We start from the raw sequence: 22,274 nt of genomic DNA on the forward strand, positions 1-22,274 counted from the left end.
GAACGGCAATTGACCTATGATAAAGAGATACCCATGACAGGTAAATGTCATCACTGGCACACAGTAACATCAAGACTATGAATTACAGAAGTAAGACTTTAAGGCATGCACAAAGCTGAAATCTTACCGCCCAGGTTTTGCTGAGTCTGAAGATTGGCGCACTCTGCAGAGCAGAAACCACGGACACCAGAGAATGGAGATTGTTCAACTCCAACAGTTTCTGTAAACAAGAGCGTTTATAAAAGACATGTTAGGAACAGGATAGGAATGCGTAAAGTAACTTAGTTTTCCTTTAATTTTAATAAAATATAATAATGGGGAACTGGTTATTAGGCTTTATTAGGCATTATTAGTGATTACCAATTATGGTACTAATTACTAATGAAGAAAAGAAAATACCACACCACAATAAAAAAAATTCAAATTATTACTTGGATAAGGTACCAGGATGCGGAGTAAAAAGAAAATTTAAAAAAATGTATTATTTATAAATTACAAATTATTTAAAGGTTATATTCAACTAAGAATAGCAAAAAAGACAACAATTTCACTAAAATATGAACACTGAGAAATTTGCTTCTTGAAAGATTTGCGCTCATCTTAAATTTAGCATCCACTGTGTTATATTGCCTTGTCCTTTAAAAAAAACTGTAACTGTGTTTAAAGGTCTAAGGGACTAAAGTCCCTTCAAGTTATTTCTGAGCGACAAACAGACAACTACACACTCTCACATACCTATAGCATTGTCCCCTCATCTTTCACTACAAAGATGAGGGGACAATGCTAATCACTGCACCACCGAGACACCCTGCTATATAAATCTTTTTCTCTCCCAAATAAATTTGTATGTTTTGGGAAACAAGATGTGCATACTGACTCACACACAAACTGAGGGACCTTGAAAGTAGCCCTGACCCCCTTAAAATACCCTTTGCATATCTTCCACATCCTTCCCAGTCCACCTAGTACTGACCCTCCGAAAGCATCAGGAACCCATAACATGAGTTACGGAAAATATACTGGCTCACCCTCAATGACCCAGGCGGGTAGAGAGGGCCTGGGCGGAGGGCAATTTAAACCGGGCAGCAACAGGGTTAATCATAAAGTCTATCTCAATCTGGACAATTTCTTTGACTCCGTACGGAGAGGAATGCTTTTTGCCAATAGCCAAACATTCTGGCCGGCCTGGTAGGACGGAGTCGAGGTTCGATGGCCAAATACTTGTTTTCCTCCTTGGTCCTTAGCAGTGTAGAGCAAGTAGCTCTCCAAAGGTAGCAACATCTGCAGAGGGGAACAGAGGCCTCACCTTTGATTGCCGGGCAGACTGGCAGCTGATAACCGAGCAATGCTTGAAAGGGTAATAGGCCTGTAGCAGCAGAGGTCATGGAGTTGTGGACGTACTTTACCCATGCTAGATGGGACTTCCATGTGAACTGGGTGAACTGGGGGCCCCAGTCAGAAATGATGTCATAAGGATTGCAGATAAGTCTAAAAACGTGCTGGGTGAGTTGTTCTGCAATTTCCAGAGCTGATGGGAGTTTAGGAAGAGCAGCAAAATGGACAGCTTTGGAGAACCAGTCTATGCTGAATCTAGGGCTAGGTGAAACCACGGGTGACCAGGTGTGGGTAGGGGTTTCAGGAGTCTTACAGGGAGGGAAGTGGAAATTTTGAGCACATCTGGGTTGGAACATACTAATAGACATCCTTGGACAAGGATGGCCAGGATGGCAGGTGAATCTTGTAGTCTGGGCCCAATGAATTACTTCTAAACTGAACTCTTGTGGGAACATAGAGACTATTTGGGGGTCCTGTAGTGGGGTATGGCTCCCTCTGCTGGGCACTGACGATCTCAGACTTAATCTCCCAGTTTACGGAACCAGTAAGAGGGCAGAATCGTGTCATCCTCAGGTGAGCTGCTAGAAGTGGCCAATTGTCTAGACAAGGCGCCTGACAGTGGGCCAGTAGGCTATGGAAATATTAAAGCGTGTAGAGAGCTGACCCACCTGGCTTGATGGGAGTTTAATCTTTTTGCAGTTTACACACAGACAGATACAAAGAATATTGCCTAAACAATGAATATTTGCTCTGAGCCCACAAGCCAATGTTTCCACTCCCCCAATGCCAACTTTATGGCTAGCAACTCCCGATCATAGTTTTTCCTTTGCTGGAGTCAGACGATGGGAGAAAAAGGCACACGCATGCATCTTACCAGAGTGTTGCTGTGAGAGAACAGCATCCACTCCAGAATCCGAGGTGTCCACCTTCACAATGAATTCTTTGCCCAGGTCCAGTTGTATGAGAGTAGGTGCTGTGGTGAAGTGCTGCTTCAGCTTGTCGAGGGCAGCTTGGGCTGCAGAACTCCCCAGAAATGGATGCTCCATGGCTTCTCATTCTGGTTTTGACAGACTATATAAGCATCTAGTGGGCAAAGCTCCATGTAAAAGGTCTATGGCACAATCATAACTCTGACATCTATCAGGATACCTCAAGGGAAAACATTGGCAGCAATAGCCTGGACTGTAGTAACATCCAAGCATGTGGAGATGTGTCACAAGTTTTGTCCCCAAATTTTGTTGTAGGCTATGGCACTTGGCCACAGGGGGCAATAGTTGACTGGACTCCATTTGAGTTCACACAAAGTGCATGCTTTAGTTATAAAGCGACAACGCTGACATCGGAGTAATAAAATGCGGGGAGAATAATAACAAAGATAACAAGATTCTCCATTGTTAACTCTTTCAGTCTTTTGAACAGCATCGGTGTGGTGACCTATATTTAATTGCCGTTTTTGCAGTCACTTCATTCATTCGAGTGTTATAAAACTTTTGACCAGTAATTTTTTTACATTTAATTATCATTATTATTATTATTATTATTATTTTATGTCATGTGTAATTTCCATTGCAAATATTAATCACAGTTAAATTAAGAGGGGATGGCAGTAAAAACTTCGGAGTTGTGATGTCATCAAGTGCACTGCCGTTCCAATTGTAGAATGATCGCCCTGCGTTCTCTGGAAGTCTGGTCTCCCGTGTGAGCTTACAATGTCCAGACTAGCGAAAACTGCAGGAATCCTTCATCAATAGTAATAATAAAAAAAAAAATAATCACACAGCAATAGTACATCGAAGGTACTGACGTTTCGCCCATCCCATTCTTCTTATGAAGTAGTGTCGGAATTTCCAAGTAAGAAATGCATTCCTGCCCGTGCAGTGCTGGCTCTGTTGTACTGGCTCTGGGTCCATTGTGTAACTGACGCCACCAACATTAACAGGACACTTACATTAGAGCCTCTTACTGCATGTTTTGTTTGGGTTTCCAGCAATCAGAATCAGAGAAACTGTATTAATCCCAGATAGAAATTGAGTTAAAAAAAAAAAAAATTTAAAAAAAAAAGAGCCGCGGGTCATACTCGAACCCCGGCTGGCCGCTCTCAGCCATGTGCCCAACTGCGTTTAATCACCAAAATTGGAGAAGGCATAGAGAGGGGCTAGCCTAACATATGAAACCGGAAATGACTGCCGTGTATTCTATTTATTTCAATAAAGTAACTGTATTCTGATTACCGCCTATTTAAACGGTAACTGTAATGGAATATAGTTACTCATTTTGTGTTTAAAATACAATACGTATATGTATTCCTCGCCAACACTGTGTGTTAAGTCTATACAAGCACTAGGGGGAAATGGGGGTAATGATTAATATGGTAAATCAATAGTGCTCCATTTCGGACTTGATGATTGAGAGGTTATTACATGTCACTGACATATAGTTTATGTTGTTTGAGCACATATCTGTGTGAATGTGTATACATATGTGTGTGTACATGTGTATATGCAGCTGTGTATATGTTAAATAGAAGGTTGTCATCATCATCATTATCATCATCTGAACTCACCTTTGCTATCTTGACAAAGTGACTCAGTATCTCTGCTCGGATTTTCAGCGTCTGGGCAGTTAAGATTTCTCTCACCAGCCAAAAGCTCACCTAAAGCACACAAATATAATTAGAAACACAGGCACATGCCCGCTCACACATACACACAAAACTTCTGAGGATTAAGTCTGTTTATTTAGGATTTTCACGATCCCACAGATTTTGAATGAGTCATTAACACACACACACACACACACACACACACACACACACACACACACACACACACACACGCGCACACACACACACACACACACACACACACAGTGAGCAAATATTGGTGAACAGGACCCTTCAAAATTAAAATTTCTTTTATAAGAGAGTTAATAACAAAGATGAACCTACTGCAGTTTTCTTGTCTGCTTCCAGTTTATGTTAACCTAGATTAATGCCGCAAGATTAACCTACTGATACTGATGATACTTTGCACGGCCCCCACTGGTCTTTGTTGTTGTCAAAATTAATCAGAGTCTGTAATTTGGCAGACATACACAAAAAATGTCTGAGTATTGGCTAGTTAAATTATGAACACAAAGTCCAGCTCTACTGCAATGTCCCATTTTTGGGCACACATTAAAAACTCCAAATTGAAGACAGAAGACAACTAGTGATGTATAGTGTATTACTGTAAAATACAATGAAACAACATGAAATTTCTAATATCAAAATGAAGATAATTTTATTTTTAGTCAGTTCTCATGCTGGAGTGTATAAATACAAGTTGTATCAAAAGCAAAAAATATCAGTAGTTTTTTAGATGATACTCTCATAAAAACTAAGAAATTTTTTTTGTTAAATATACGCATACTTTTCATTTTCAAGACCTATTTGCCCTGTCTTCCTACAATTCTGAGGCCTACTCCCCTGGAAGAATTTGAAAATTAAGAGCCAAAATATGCATATATTAAACAAACGTACTTAACTAGTTATAACCAGAATAGTTACAATAATGTTTGAAAAAAAGTGCAGTGAAAGTTAACTGGCTGACATTTTTAAATAAAATACATCTTGATTTTAAAGAACCTTAAAAAAACAAAAACTTAAAAAACAAAAACAAAAACTAAGAGCTCCAAAGGGGAAAGAAATACAAAAAAAAAATTCTATTTGAATAGTAATTACACCAGATCTACCAAGATTAGCAAATGGGGAATATCGAAGGTAAAGTGTTCACATGACTGTGAATTGTAGTTATAGGTTTTAAATAAGAGAAGAAACATGCATTTATCTTCACCAGTAATGCATCAGAGATTGAATCCATCAGTACTTTTCATACAAAAACAATGATGAAGATTAAATTTGTCATAATTGATAGAGTGCATCTTCCTGGTTTTAACTAATGACATTTGAGCAGCATCAAGTTTTTTATTAACATCAAAGCCAAGAATGTTCACTATGAGCTTTATAGTTGAAAGAACTATAGTTTAAACTCCCTAGTTTCATTTTCATTTTTTAACTCCATATATTGAACTTAAAAATGCTCAAAAATATCGATTTCAATATAAAGCTAAAACAAAAGTGGGCCGTCAAGTCTGATACCTTAGTATTAATAGATTTGAACCTTGAATGTCACTACCTGACCAGAAGACTAAAACAAATATGTGCTTTAGAAATCGTATGGGACAAACCTGGTTGAACCGACGTGTGAATGCAACCACATTGGGGGCTAAACTGTGTTTCTCCTTTCCACTCCATCCACAACTAGCCAGCTCCTGCAGAGTCGGACAGAAGAAAAATTTTTCAGGAATCACCAATAGCACCTGGAGTGTGGTTGCTGACACTACATATATTTATGCATTTTACTAAACTAACAACGGATGATCACACCACATTATTCGTGGTCAGCAACACTCGTAAAACTAGGAATATATGGGACTCCCCTGCAGCAAAATAACAAACTGCCATTTAGGGTGTTTTCACACAGGCTAAACTGGATTTTTCCCCATCAAACTTTGTCCAGGTGGTTACTGCTTTGTTAGTCAGCCTCATACATCTGGTCAGGGTGGAGACTTTGCTGCTGTGTTTGAAAACAGATTCTCATGTCATTCTATGAAAATTAGACATTTTTCATTGTCTCAAATGCAGTTGATTAAAGCAGGGAATAAGAATAATTTTCCCATTTTGTGCGGTATCATCTGCTCTTTCAAGGAGTTCAAGTGACACTCTAATCTTCCACTATAAAGCTGTCCAGATTAGTTATAGTTGATGCAATGACTCTGACCTCTTTACCAGGACCTTTATCAGTATAATGGATTGTTTTCATTTCACCCAATATGTGTCTGGCCCTACACATAGTAAAGGACAGACACTGGACCTTGTTTTTACTTTGGGTTTCAGAGTGGCATTTGTTCTGAGGAAGTTTTTACTTATGATCATCATTTTTTTTTAAGTTCTCTCTCCTTGTGCCTTCCTCTCCTGTTTGCCATGTAGTTAGCTCTCACATCCTAAATCTCTTTTCTGCAGTTAAATTATTCTGATTCTTTTAATTTTTTTATATCCTTTTAATGATGTTGAGCTCTCAACAAATTATTAAATTATCATTATGTTTGCAATGACCCATGATGTTAATGGGCTTGTTGTAGTTTTTTTTTGTTTGTTTGTTACTCTGGAAGTAAACCATCTCTTTTTCTTGTTTACATTCCGAAAGAGGTTATTTCTGCTGGACCTTTCCACAAAGCTCCTCACCTCACCCTGTATTCCAATTCCACTCCACCCTTTATACACCCAATCACTGCAGTGTCAAAGAACTTCTGCAGGTGGCATGTTTTACTCCTATACTGTAAATCTGCAATCCACATCAGTAAACGGGAATGGAGATACGACTGTCCTCTATGGTGCGCCAGCATTACTAACCACCACATCAGACAGGGTGCCCCTAGTTGCACCAACTGAGGCCTATCTGACATATATATATAGCAATCCAGGAGACATTAGAAGTGGTGAAATCCATTCTGAGCTTCTTCTCACTCATCTCCTCACTATTCAGGTGAGAGTGAGTATTCTGTAATAGGTAAATAACAGCATCATTCACCCCCACAAGAGGATGATAAGCAAACTGATGAGATTCAAGATCATGTAAGCTAAACCAGCCAAGAACCAGTCTCTCCAACACCTGCATGACATGTGACATCGTGATCAAGATTTATAAAGAAGGAATCGCTTTTTTTGGTATCAGCACAAAACATGATGTCTTTCATAGCACTGGTACCTTTTTCTGTAAAAGACTCAAGTTGAAGAGTTGCTGCAGGATGCCAGGCAGCTGGGTAGCACATAAATTTAGGAACTTTGGAATGATGCGATCATTGGGTGAGCCTTGGCTTGGTCTAACCTTTCCAGCTGTCTTCTCACCTGGCCAACTGTCACAGTCGTGTTGAGAACTGTATAATGGGCTGAGGGCGTGTTAAGGCTGTATTTAGTGTTTAGGGTCAACAGGGATTCAAATACTAAACCTCAAATACTAAGTTTCTTAATTATTTTGTGGACAAGGTTGCTAGTTTGAGACCTCCGACTCTACCTATTGCTGACCCAGCCATGCATGGTTCTTGCTCAAGTCTGTTCTCTGATTTAGAGAAACTTGTGTTGAATGCTAAACCATGTGGCTCTCCAAATGACGTTGTTCCTCCCCGTTTTCTTAAAAAGGTATTTCCTATCATTGGACCACACATTCTGAATATTAATACTAGTCTTTTGTCTGGTCAAGTACCTAGGGAATTTAAGCATGCAGTCATACATCCTTTACTTAAGAAACCGGGCTTAGACAGTTCAGTCATATCAAATTTTAGACCCATCTCTAAGCTTCCCTTTCTTAGTAAGATTCTGGAAAGGATTGTTTATACTCAGTTGATGGACTACTTGAATGACTCTCAATTGTCAGCAATCTTTCAGTCCGGCTTTAAACCATTTCACAGTACGAAGACAGCCCTCGTAAAAGTTATGAATGACATCCTGATAGCGACAGACCATGGTAAATATGCAGTGCTGGTCTTGTTGGACATGACAGCTGCATTTGACACAGTGGATCACGATTTGCTGATCTCCCGCTTACAGCACTGTGTGGGAATTTCTGGTTCAGCACTTTTGTGGTTAAAGTCCTATCTCTTAAATAGGACCTTTTGTGTTAAGTTGGGGTCGGCTTCATCCTCGGTGGCCCCTCTGCTTTGGGGTGTGCCACAGGGATCTATTCTTGGGCCGTTATTGTTTTCACTGTACCTTTTGCCTCTTGGCGCGATTTTCCGGAAACAAAGTGCCATTCCATCTATATGCAGATGACTGCCAGCTCTATTTACCTTTTAGTCATTCTGATAGTCTCCCAAGTCGACCTTTGCTTGACTGCCTTACTGATGTCAAAGCATGGATGGCAAAAAACTTTTTAAATTTTAATGATCGGAAGACAGAAGCAATTTTATTTGGCCCAAATCGTTTTTCACATACTCCAGATGTTGATCTTGCAGCTTTGACTTCCCAACTAAAGAGTTCGATCACAAATCTCGGAGTTAAAATTGATTCTGCACTTACCTTTGATGACCATGTAAACGGGGTGGTAAAATCAGCATTCTATCACCTCAGACGTTTATCAAAGGTTAAGCCCTTTCTTTCCAAGCGTGACTTGGAAAGTGTTATTCATGCCTTTATTACCTCACGTTTAGATTATTGTAATTCTCTTTTGATAGGGGTTGGGCAGGGCACCTTGTCACGCTTGCAATTAGTGCAAAATGCTGCGGCACGATTTTTAACTGGCAGAAGGAATTTTGATCACATCACTCCGATTTTGGCCTCTCTACACTGGCTTCCAACTGAATTTAGGATCCGTTTTAAAGTCCTTTTATAGGTTTTTAAATCTCTAAATGGTCTGGCACCTGTTTATTTGTCTGACTTGTTGAAGCCCCACGTCCTCACTCGTTCCCTTCGGTCAGCTGAGCAGTTGCTGCTTTCGGTCCCAAAGTCATGGCTGAAACTTAGAGGAGACCGAGTGTTCTCTGTTGCAGCGCTGATGCTTTGGAATAACCTTCCTCTCCATATTAGACAGGCTACATCAGTGCCAGTTTTTAAGTCTTTATTAAAAACCTATTTTTATTCCCTGGCTTTTAACTCTGTGGGTAACTGATTGATTTTTTTTTATTATTTTTTTTTTGTTATTGTTATTGCTATGTCTGTTTTTTATTACTATGTGCATATTAGTATTGTACAGCACTTTGGTCTACCAGGTGTGTTTTTAAAGTGCTATATAAATAAATGATGATGATGATGATGATGATGATGATGATGATGATGATGATGATGATAAACCTGTTGAAAAACCGATTCATTTCATTGACTCTGTCTAGGATGCCCCCCTGCTGCTGTTGATCTTTTGGGTTTAGGCCAGTAACATTCCAAGTCAGCAATAGGACAACGTCAACATTTGGACATGGATTGATCTACCCAATAGGCAGCTCAAACCCAATAGGCAGATCAAACCATTCCAGGTGTTTGCATAGAAGGTCATATTTAAATAAACTTTAAAAGATTTCTAATAAGTCTAAAATTAACTCACTGAGAGTACAAAGGCTAAGTTATAGTATACACTATCAGTGAAAAATGCAGCAATTTTATTGAAAAAGTAAAAGTTACAATATTTCCATGTGATTGTTTTTCGCTATATATATTCTTATTCTCATCTGCATACATGTAAGGAGCAAACATCTTTATACTATGCACAGTGGGCAATTAATAGGCGAGTATTATGACCAGATTATTATTTTTATGAAGAATCATGTTGCCTTCTGTGCAGGCAGTCACCTTCATAAAAAGTGCAGGGGGGCTTTTTTGCTGTGTCGCTCAGAGAAGGTGTAGGCGGATTTTCGATGCAGTGACTCCACCCCAAAACATTGCGTAAACTGGCTTCAAACATGCAAGACGGTAGGGTAGCCTCCATAAGATGGAAATTTTGGCTTCATTTTTGTATAATGGGAGGAGACAAATCATCCATCTTTCATACAGCCAAGGAATAGAATGTCTTTATTGTCACTATACAGTTGTACAATGAGATACATTGTACAGGGCAGTCTGTTATGCTTTGTGAAGAAGTGGTTTCACAAAACAACAGTACTTCTGATGTCTTAGTCACAACTACAAGTTATCCATTTTGATAGCCAGAGAACTTATATTTATATTTTATATTTCCTTCTCGCTTAGGCTCTTGGTCTGGATTGGCATGCGCAACACCTCCTCTCAAGTTCCTGTAGGATGACTGATCTGGGTCTAGGTAGTAGATGCGTTTTTGGAGAGCGGTAGCTGCTGGTCCGCAGCTGCAAGTGTCAGTAGCAGCTTGGGATCATCGCCACTGTCAGATATCCTGATAGAGCCACTCCATTCAGCATGACCCCTTACCATTAAAAGCATTTAAAAAAAGACTATAAAAACCTAGTTTTAAAGACAAGATTAGCCACAATTATAAAATAAAAAAAATTAAAATAAAAATACAAAGAAACTAAGGGAGCTGCTGCAACGGGCTCCCACTCTCAACGTGCCACTCACCAAGTATTCAGATCCATGTTTAATTAGATCTGGATATGTGGACAGATGTAGAAAAGTCCTAAATGCTTTGCTCAAAGTATTTAAAACACAGATGAATCAACAGTTGCAACATGAAATTTTTGCTTCACTTCTCTCATGGCAGATGAGAGAAGTGGGGTTAATGCAATCCAAGACTTAGGGTTTTCTCCAAGTCTTGGATTTCATTAACCCCAGGCTTATTTTTCAGGCTGTGTACTGCTCTGCTTGCACTGTGCCTCAATAGTTGTGCAGCCCATATACCAACAGTCAGCAATGGAGCCCAGTGATTTTAACATTCCAACATTCCAAGGGAGCTTTTATTCTGACTTAACGCTTTCTGTCACACATACACTCACTACAATGGATGCACTAGGGGCAATTTGGGGTCAGAGAATCTTTCTCCAAGCAAACTTTAGCATGTGAACTTGAGGAGCTCAGGACTAAACTAACATTTGATTGGTAGACTACCCACTATACTACCTCAGCCACATGCAACTGAATAATTGAAAAGTGAACAACGAATGACAACTACTTTGTTTAGAACCCCACCATATTCAGCTCAAGACCTATGCGTTATGGAAAAAGATGGTGACCCAAGAGAAGCCTTTGTTGTCCAAAAATTTCATCCATCCAAAACTACAGTTTACCAGAAAACAAAGACTGACCAGACTTTCTGTCAAAGATGGAATTGTGTGACCAATATAGTAGAGATAACTGACACAAACCAAAGACAGATTTCAATGAAGAAACAGATGCATGGTGGAGGAAGTGTTCTGCTTTTGCTGTCTTGGAGATTGGGCAGTTTGTTGTTTCCAATTTCCATTTGAATTCTGTAACACTTCAAAAACAGTGGTGCAAGCTAATGACGTTGTCTGTCTGAAACTTGAAGTTGAAAGAGAAATAGATTCTAAACTAACACTAGAAAATTTCTCCAAGGAATATATCAAAAAGAAGAATTTGAGGTTATGCAACAGCCTAATCAAAGCCCAGATTTGAAACAACAGATCTGAACCTGGAGGACTAAAGTTCAACTAGTCAATACCAGAGACTGGTGATTAATTATGCAAAGAGCCTTCAAGAATTTATTTTTCCAAAAGGGAGCAATACATTATGCAGCAATGACAAACTTATATATATTCAGTCCTTAATTACTTACTGCCATCTCAAAATCTATCAACAAATATCTTACAAATGCATAATATCTACAACAAAAACATATGTTTTGCTCCACACACTCATGGTAATCCTTTCGCATTTCAATCCGTCAACATAATATTAAAAACCCAAGATAATACAAATGTTAGAAATGGTAAAACTGAGGTAAACAAAACACAACAAAAACAACAGAAGTACATATGTGCTTTTGTTTGGTTAAAAAAAGGAATGAATATTTCAACTGTTTGAACCTGATTCAAGTGACATTTGGGGGAAGTCTGAACACATGTTGGATGGGCTTTATAGTACACCCACCACTGACAGATGTGATCAGTCTTAGAAATCACATTAGAAGCATAAACCCCATGGCTGCAAAGTCATAACTTTCTGACTGCCATTTTAGAAGAACTGATTTGTGTACAATTACGTAATTAGGGGATTTCATCCCGAGCCAATTCCAAATCTCAATTTCTTTCCATTTCTCTCCCGGGTAATCCTCCTGGCACATAGCATCTGAAGACGCTGATGTTTCAAGATTTTTCAGCCAGAAACAGTGAAAGGAAGTTCACTGACTAATGCAGGCTAAGCAGCATTTCCAAACATGGAGGACAATCCAGGTTCAGCTGACTGGAGCAACTGTGAAGACCATCTTGAGCAGAAATACTTGGAATCAGTGAATGAGGAGGAGCAGCTCTCTGAGGGGTTTCCTGCATTTTGGTCTTTTCACCTTTTTTTAATGATAGAGAAAGATTGCTTTCAATGAAGCGCAGTAAAGGTTTGTCTGGCCAAGAATCACACCACTGAGTGCACTGTTATTGCCACTGTATAGGTGATACCATTTAGCAATCATAATCATATTGCCCAAGAACACTGTTCATATTCCATGGGACTGTTATACATCTAAGCTCATAGAAATTAATCAGAAACTGCTTCACTAATAATCAACTATTAGGCTTATGACACTCCACAGTTGGCATTGAGAATGAAACTGTGAAATGATTTTTAGAAGACTACCCACCACTTTAACATCACAAGCATTTCTTACCTCTGGTTGTATGGCTTTAAACACTGGTGCATCCATCAGGGTGATTTGACTCTGAAAAAAAAGAAAAGTTATATAGACATATACACACACACCAATCCATCTGGCTAAGCTTTTCTGACAACTTTTTACTTTTACTCCCTACATTTTAATACAAATATCTGTACTTTCTACTCCTCACAGTTTCAAAACAGACTCGTTACTTTAAGCTCAATGGCATCATTTACAGTTTTTATATTTGGGAGGATTAAAGTGGGCCGGAAGGAGTGCAGGTGTCCGTATGTTGTGGTTAGCATACAGTTAGTGTCCAGATATATATGGACCTAATACAAGGTTTGTTTGTTTTTTTACCCATTTACTGAAACATAGTCCAATTAAAATTATATAATGGACATGGACATAATGTTTAGACTCTCGGCTTTCATTTGAGGGTATCCACATTCAACTGGATAAAGGGTTTAGGAGTTTCACCTCCTTAACATGTGCCACCCTCTTTTTAAATGAACCAAAAGTAATTGAAAATAATTGAAACTTAAAGGCTATTTTATGGGCAGGTTATGGGCAATTCCTTCATTATGTTATTGCCAATTAAGCAGATAAAAGGCCTGTAATTGTTTTGAGGTGTGGTGCTTGCAGTTGAAAGATTTGGAAGATTGTGCTGTGAACGGACAACACGCGGTCAAAGGAGTTCTCCCTGCAGGTAAAACAAGCCATCCTTAAGCTGCGAAAACAGAAAAGAAAAAAAAAACATCAGAGAAACTGCCACATCATTAGGAGTGGAAAAATCTACAGTTCTCAGTACATCTTGAGAAAGAAGGAAAGCACTGTTGAACTCAGCAATGCAAAAAGACCTGGACGTCCACGGAAGACAATAGTGGTGGATGAACGGAGAATCATTTCCATGGTGAAGAGAGACCCCTTCACAACAGCCAAGGAGGTAGATGGATCAATATCCAAGTCTACCATAAAGAGAAGACTGCAGCTCATGATCCAAAGCATACCACATCAGAGGTAGTGTGATGGCTTACGTGGCTGCCAGTGGCACTGGGACACTAGCGTTTATTGATGATGTGACACAAAACAGAAGCAGTCGAATTAATTCTTAGTTGTTCTGGGAAATACTGTCTGCAGCAAAATGCAGTCAAATTGATTGGGCAGCATTTCCTGATACAGATGGATAATGACCCAAAACATACAGCCAAAGCAACCCAGGAGTTTATTAAAGCAAAGAAGTGGAATATTCTTAAATGGCCAAGTTAGTCACCTGATCTTAACCCAACTGAGCATGCATTTTAAAGTCTAAACTTCAGACAAAAAGGCCTACAAACAGGAAGAGCATTAAAATGGAGGAAACCCACCATCTAGTGATGTCCATGAGTTCAATACTTCATGCTGTCATTGGCAACAAACGGGTTTTCAACCAAGTATTAGAAATGAACATTTTATTTTCAGTTATCTAATTTGTCCAATTACTTTTGAGCCCCTGAAATGAAGGAATTGTGTTAGAAAATGCTGTAGGTCATCGCATTTTTATGCAGTCTTTTTGTTCAACCCACTGAATTAAAGCTGAAGGTCTGCAGTTCAACTGGAGTTGAAGATGTTTCATTTAAAATTCATTGTGGTAATTTAGAGAACCAAAATGAGGGAAAAAAAAGTTGTCTCTGTCCAAATATTTATGGACCTAACTGTATAGCTAGTGCTACAGAAGAGGAAATAGGCAATAAATAGGCAATAAAGAGGCAATAAAGAGAGTAACATTTCTACATGACAGTTTCTACAACATCTCTATCAGCTCAACAAATATCAGCAAAGACATGACTGTTCGTGTGCAGGTTGTCACACAGTGTTTTGCTAACTAAAGGTCCAGCTGCTAAAGGTCCAGAGAGAGAAAAATATTGAGTTAACTTCACTCAGAGATGGAGAAACATAAGAAAAGACAGGAGAGAAGGGGAAGAAGAGAGGGTACATTTAAGGTAAGGTCTCCTCGGTGACACTTAACACATAAATTGCAGATTTAAAGATTACATGTGATGTTGCATTAAAATTCTGGGTACTTTTTTGCAGGATTAGCTTAGCTTTAATGTAGTGAATTCACATTGAAAAACTGTGTTGGACTGACACACAGTGGCTGTGGTGGTCAGTGTTAAGTTACAAGTGTAGCAGAGATTAATTTACATTTAAACTGATGACGCTTAGATTCTTTCACTGAATTCACTCATTATGTTGTTATGTATGTTGTTGTATGATGTTGGTGTAGGAAATGGAACTCAGCTGAGATAGCTGTCACACAGCTGCTTAGATCTTGTTGAATTCAGTTGTGAAAATTCACAAACAGCAACAGGTCAGCTGATAACAGCTTCTCTACTAAGAAAATCTAGTGGAGCTCACAATAGAAATTATTGTAAGCTGTTAGTATTTTCTCCAAGCTGAGCCACTACAAAAGATCTTAGTCTTGCCCCACCTGCTAAATCAAACTGAGTACATTCATTAGAATTAGAATGTAGATTCAAAAAACATTTGAATTCTCATGTACTAATAACATACTTATATATAAGTATATTAATAAAGCAGAATGTCCAGTTGTCTGTGCATAAAAACAGATTGTACTTTTTACTTTCTTACTTTGAGTAGATTACAGAGACTGTACTTTTTCACTTTTACTTGAGGAAAGAAGTGAAATCAATACTTTAACTTTAATTGGAGTATTTTTTAACACAGGTATCTCAGCTGCAGAGGAGGGGTGATGCAGTGGGTTCAGGGCAGTGCTAGTTGAGGCTGATTGGTGCTGCTAGTAATAACTGTCTAATCTTGCTTCTTCTATTTAATACAATGTTGAGACAAGGCAAGCAAAGCTGCAGAGTGGAAGCAGTATCGTAGTCAAATGCCTAAACCAGCTCAAGTGGCACTTTTCAATGTGGAGGAGTAGTGGCTCTACTTTGATCCTCTCTCTGATGGCTGAACCCCTCATCTCTAAAGGAGAAATGGGGTGAGGAGAAAGCTTACCGCTTCTATTCACAGCCCTGTTCGTTAGATCACTACCCAAAGCCTGTGACCACTGGTGAGAGTGTGAACATAGGTTGACCAATAACACGACAACTTCGCTTTTACGCTCCTGTCTCTCTTCTCCGTGGCAGACTAGGACTGGTGTAACATGTGCATAACTGCAGCCTCGGCCCCAGTCCATCTCTCCCCTCACACATGAACAAGATTCCAAGCTACTTAAACTCCTCTACTTGGAACAGCAATGTCTCTGCCCCGGAGTGAGCACTCCACTTCACCCTTTTCTGACTGAAGACCATGGCCTCAGACATTGAGTTTCTAATTCTCATACCTGCCACTTCACACTCTGCTGAGAACTGCTCCAGTGTAAGATGGAGACCACGACCTGATGAAACAAATAGGACTACATCATCTGCAAAAAACAGAGATGAGATTCTGAGGTCACCAAGGCAGATGCCTTTCACCATTTGGCTAGACACCTAGATATTCTGTTTATAAAAATTATAAACAGAATTGGTGAAAAAGGGCCAAACACCGTATACTCTAGCACCACCCCCCACGGGATACCCTGAGGGATATGGTCGAATTTCTTTTACAAGTCTATAAAACACATGTAGGAACACACCATTCTTAAAGATTGGAACCACCACCTCAGTCTGCCAATCCACAGACAATGGCCCAAATTGCCACAAGCGCTGCAGAGGTGTGTCCACCAATACAGCCCTATAGCATCCAGAGAATACAGGAATTTAGGGTGAATTTCATTCACCAAGGCCACCAAGGCGTTGTTTAACTACCTGAGTGACTTTGCCATTCAGACTCAATGTCCTCAGCCTCCCTCAGAACACTATTAAAGTTCTGCCGGAGGTGAGAGTTGAACATCTTGTGGTCAGCGGCTTCCGCCAGGTGTTCCCAATGCACCCTCGCTATATGTTTTGGTGTGCCATGTCTGTCCAGTGTCCTCCTTTGCCACCTGATCCAACTCACCACATGTGGTGATCAGCTGACAGTTCAGCTCCTCCTTCATCTGAGTGTCCAGAACATTATGGCCAGAGAGCTAGTGCCATGTACACTTATTGACATCTTTATGTTCAAATATTGTGTTCATTATTGACAAAGTCCAATAAGAGAACACCACTGAGGTTCAGATCAGGAAGTCCATTCCTCCCAAATGGAATACAGTCGAGAACCCCACCCAGCAACGTCAAGAAGGCTGAATACTCTGAACCATCATTCTGCATATAAGCACAAATGACAGTCAGGACTCATTCCTTGGCCTGAAGATACAGGGAAACAACCTTCTCGGCCCACTGGAGAAAACACCAAAAGTAGCGGCATCAAGCCGACAGAATACAAGGATACCCACCCCAGCTTGCCACCTCTTACGAAGGGTAAGTCCAGGCTGGAACAGAGTCCATCCAGTCTCCAGAAGACTTCCAGAGCCCTCACCATGCATTGAGGCAAGCCTGATTATATCAAGCTGGTATCGACCTCGGGCACTAGCTAAGGCTCCTTACCTACCAGAGAGGCGACGTTCCATGTCCCAATTACCAGCCTCAATAGCTGGGGATCAGTCTCCCAGGGCTTCCAACCTTGACCGCCGCCCAGCTGGGTGGTGGGTGTACAGGTGTTCCTTATTCACAGATGGAAAAAATCTTGGAACAGTTGTTGGCCTACCAAAATTATTCTAAGAGCACATTAGTGATTCAAGAGGTTACCAAAGCACCTAGAATAACATTTAAAGAACTGCAGGCTTCAATTGCCTCAGTTAAGGTCAGTCTTCATGAATCAACGGTAACAAAGAGACCAGGCAAAGATGTCATCCATGGAAGAGTGCCAAAGTGAAAAACCACAAGTGTCCACAAACACAAAAGTTTATCTCACATTTTCTAAAAAACATCTTGACAAAACCCAAGACTTTTGGGAAAATATTCTGTAGACTAACAAAACAAAAGCTTAACCTTCTGGAAGGCTTGTGTCCCATTACATCAGGCATGAAACTAAGAGCATGTCATAAAAAGATCATCATACCAAGAGTAAAACATGGTGGTGGTAGTGTGATGGTTCTGGGGCTGCTTTGCTGCACCTTTGTTGGACGACTTGCCTTAACTGATGAAACCATGTATTCTGCTCTTTACCAGAACATCCTGAAAGACAATGTCCAGCTATCAGTTTGTACCCTGAAGCATCATTTTCATCCAGAAAATGATTCGGAACACACCACTAAATCCACCTCTGAATGGCTCCAAAAAAATGAATTAACTAATTAAAAAAATAAAGTAGAGGTTTATGAGTGGCCTAGCCAAAGTCCTGAGTTTAATCCAGTTGAGATGCTTAGGCATAAATGGGCTGATATTGCTTGAAAACCTTCTAACGTGGCTAAAGTTTAACAATTCTGCTAAGATGAGCGAGCTAAAATTCCTTCACAGCAATGTGTAAGACTCCTTACCAGTTATTGTAAATACCTGATTGCAGTTGTTGCTCCAAAGGGTGGCACAAGGAGATTTAGATTTTTCAACACAGTGCCAGATAGATTTGGATAGCTTTTTACCTGTAATTGTACAGTACCTACATGATGTTTTTATTCATTTATTTATTTGTATTATTTTTGAAAACCTTAATTAATAATGAAAGCTTTAATGGAGAAGCATGTTTTGTCCTATTTTAAATTTATTTATGTTAACATGGCACATTTTGGCTGTTTTACATGGCTGTTTTACTTTGTTTCCAACATATCATTTAGTCCATAACAGGATGCTTTAAAAATCCAGTGTAACAAAAAAGTTTGGAAAATAAAATATATCACAATCATGTTTAAATTAGGGCTTGGATTTTAATTTCAATGACTTTTGCTTCCAGCAATTATGAAAGTAAATTAATCATGATAAAAGGGTTAGTCTTTACTGTTCATTTTGTATTCCTTTTCTTCAGACCCACCCACTCTTTTTGACCAGGTCAAGACAAGATGACCAAAAGAGATCACTCTTTCTGTTATAATTTTTTTTTTCAATTAAATTACACTCAAAGTTATAAAAACTCTGCTGTAGTAAAAGAAAAAAAAAAATCTGAATTCCAACTTGAATTCCAAGTAAGTGCAAATTATTTTTATTGTTAAGCTGATAATTACTCATGTTAACCAAGTATCATCCAAAATTATCATTATGTTTTTTGATGTAATCAATTAGCTTAGACTGCCACCTAAAAATGTGAAAATAACGTTAAATGGCAAGGTTTTTAAAGAAAATGTACTTAAATTAAATTTATATGCCATTTACCATCATCTATTCCATAATATCTATTCCATTATATTCTCTTATAGAAGTTATTCATTAACCTCATAAACTCATTTAATCAACATACTTACAGCAAACTCCTCAGGTGTCACCTTAAGCACATCAAAGACAACCGCATCGTAGCTCTTGGCGTAGTTCACATAAGGTCCTTGCAGAGAGTCAGAGCTGCTGCTGGCCTGACAGAAACAAATTTCACCATCAATCTATCACAGAATAACTCAAGATATAATAGTGTCACAATTCATGCAAGACAATCCTCTGATTTGTAACTAAAATATTTTAAGTTTTACTGTGTCAGTTTAGGCAATTGTGATTTGCTGCCAGCCATACTTGTGTGGTAAGTTGTTTCTTCACTGTTTCACAGTAAGAATGAAAAAAGTAGTGACTTTGGTTAGGAATGTCAAAAATTAATACATAATAATTGATACCAAAATTACCATCAGATTAAATACTCCTTTACAACAATACCAATAGTGCTCTTTACATTCTTCAGTAGACACAGAGTGCAGTGGAAATGCCCCCCAAATTATCCTCAATTATCCACAGGTATATAAATATATACAGGGATCAATAAAGTATTCTGATTCTGATACAGTACATGTGCAGTACATTTTTGCATATCAATATTATTAATGTTAATATTTTTTTAAAGAAGTATTTACAAATGTATTTGTAAATGTCCTCTGAGTTTAGAACTTTCTTCAAATGTAGAAAATAATTTGTTAATGAGCTCAGAAACACAGACCCACAGTGTGACAAGAATAACAGTCTAGATTTACAGGGGGTATTAAAATATCACTGAAAAATTAAGGTGAATTTTCAACAACATGCATCACTCATAATGCACGGCACAATGAGCCACACTTTAAACACTGGATTTTTCCTAAACTCTACTATAAAGAATCCAGCAGACAGGTATCAAAATGCATACTTCACATACTGGAGAAAACGACTAGAGGACTATATCGAACGCTACTACGGCAACTACGGAATTGTTTCAAACACAACCCAACAAGACACCATAAAGCTATTTCAATCTAATTAAATTTTATTTATAGTGGCAAGATAAAGATCCTACAATTATAGGGAGAAACAACCTCCCTTGAGCAAGCATTTGGTAGTGGTGGGAAGAAAAATCTCCCTTGAAACAGTAAAAAATTTCCAGCAGAACCAGGCTGAACGTGGGGCAGATACACTGTAACAGAAGGACCCGATGCCCAAAGCTTTGCAAGTTAAGCGGAAGTTTATTTATGGTGTTTTTCTTCCCAACAGTCTGCTTGTGCAGCGTTCTGGCTGTGCACCTCCTTCAGCTCCTCACACCACACAACTATCCTCCAAGCCCCGGCAGTTACTGAATTAGGGACATTGTGGTTGATTCTTGCTGGACCTTGGCTGGTCCGTGACGATAATGAAATACACATATACACTGTTTTTTGCCACACAAAGGGAGAAAGATAGATCACTTAATTAAATAAAAACAAACAACCAAAAAAACATACTTAGACTAGATTAGATAGAACTTTATTAATCCCTCGGGTGGATTCCTCCAAGAAATTCAGTGAAGTATTGTACTTGTGTATCTAGCAGCATATTAGGAACCTTTACAATACCAATTTGACATAATTTTTTGGTCTCAAGATACAGCAGACAAAAGAGGCACAACATTTTTAAAATTTCTCTAAATGAGAAATTAGAAAAAAGTGACATTAGGTATATGAATACAGAAATTGTCTGGGAATTAAAGCATCTTTACAGTTCTCAGTTACGAGATTATTTGGTTCCTCCTGTTGGCCTTATCAGCAATATTACAAAGTATTGGTCAGTCTATGGGTACATCTTTACACTATTAAACATTTATAACAACATTTGTATGATGCATCACCAAACTCAACAGATAGAGGCTTTAAAAACAAAACTGAAAGACACTGGTCATTAGAGGTGACATGCTTTTTTAAAAAAAAACTTTGACTATCACCAGTGGTTTATTATTATTGTTATATTTGTTATTCATTATATTGTATTATTTGCCTTAATACAAGTGGGCAAATAATGTGTCCAAGAGTGATTCTTCTTTTAGTTCAATCACATGATATTAACCAACAGAGTGTTTCTGATGGGCCAAGCGCCCGAGGACTTGAAATATGCCATGAAAGAATATGGTAACACATTTAAGGCATTTGTGAAAATTATAATACAGATATATCTATATGTTTAGTGTTTGTTTTAGTTACTTGTATTCATAAACAACAAAAACATATATGTTAAATCCATCCATCCATCCACTTTATTCTGCTTCCGGGGCCGGGTCGTGGGGGCAGTAGCCCAAGCAGAGAAGCCCAGACCTCCCTCTCCCCAGCCACCTCCTCCAGCTTGTCCGGGGGAACACCAAGGCGTTCCCAGGCCAGCCGAGAGATACTGGCCGTTTATCAATGCCCGGCAATGCGCGCAGTATGTACTCGCGTTCTCGGTGAGTACGCATCGCCGAGAACGCGACGCGAGTACGTACCCCCGCCGAGAACGCGAGCACGGACTTGCGATATGTACAATTGGAACACCTGCGTGCGTGATGATGTCACAGGTCCGGAGTTTTACTGCCGTCCCTCCTAATTTAACTGTGAGTAACATGTTATGAAGCTTAACTGTAATCACAGCCAAACCGGGTTTACTCAGGAACAAATAAAACACTGAAATAAACCAAACATTAACATTTAGAAGTGATCTAAGTGACTTATATATCATTTTTAACCTCAGTAGTGAAACCTCTATTAATTAAAATAGTGTACATTAGGGCTGCACGATTTTGCATAAAATGAGAATCACGATTTTTTTGCTTAGAATCGAGATCACGATTCTCTCACGATTTTCTTTTCCAATATAAATATTTATTGCACTTATTGACTGCACATCAACTTCATAACAGTTGAAACTGAACATAAAAACAATAAATAAACATAAAAACAATAAATGCCTCACATTTTGTGGTTGCCGCAAAATGTTGTACTGCTTGAAATTCCGTCTCCACCGTTGCTCGACAGTGCGTGTATAGAGCAGGTAGTGCAACAATAGAAAAATAGTTGCAGGACGGCACTGTGTAGCGTTTGTCTAGGGTGTTGATCATTTTCCTAAATCCCTCGTTTTGCACAGTGTTGATGGGAGCCATATCTTTGGTCAGGTGATAAGTAATAGCCTCCGTAATTTCTTTGTGCCTGCGGGAGTTCGACGTGTATAGGGAAGCGCTGTATAAGGTTCCCGTTGTTGATGTTTGGGTGGTTGACCGGGACAGATTTTCTCCTGTCACTTTCTCGTCATCCCTGAC

The 22,274-nt window shown here is 39.1% G+C and overlaps 1 protein-coding gene across 10 annotated transcripts in view; it reads right to left on the bottom strand.

The window, feature by feature from the left end:
- LOC116319160 (ras-specific guanine nucleotide-releasing factor RalGPS1) overlaps positions 1-22,274 on the bottom strand; it is a 99,296-nt gene that overhangs the window by 59,372 nt on the left and 17,650 nt on the right. For 7 of the 10 annotated variants that reach the window (XM_039614687.1, XM_039614686.1, XM_039614685.1 and 4 more), the window contains 5 exons: positions 19,030-19,134; positions 12,669-12,719; positions 5,563-5,646; positions 3,899-3,988; positions 128-220 (listed from right to left, as the gene is read on the bottom strand). In XM_039614687.1, coding sequence (XP_039470621.1) covers positions 128-220; positions 3,899-3,988; positions 5,563-5,646; positions 12,669-12,719; positions 19,030-19,134 — 423 coding nt within the window. Of the gene's footprint in view, positions 1-127; positions 221-3,898; positions 3,989-5,562; positions 5,647-12,668; positions 12,720-17,182; positions 17,667-17,696; positions 17,813-19,029; positions 19,135-22,274 lie in introns of those variants that run through there. The other 3 variants (XM_039614689.1, XM_039614688.1, XM_039614690.1) reach the window with 3 other exon arrangements.

This window comes from Oreochromis aureus, linkage group 7 (assembly GCF_013358895.1).
Source record: "Oreochromis aureus strain Israel breed Guangdong linkage group 7, ZZ_aureus, whole genome shotgun sequence".
NCBI classification, from domain to species: Eukaryota; Metazoa; Chordata; class Actinopteri; order Cichliformes; family Cichlidae; genus Oreochromis; species Oreochromis aureus.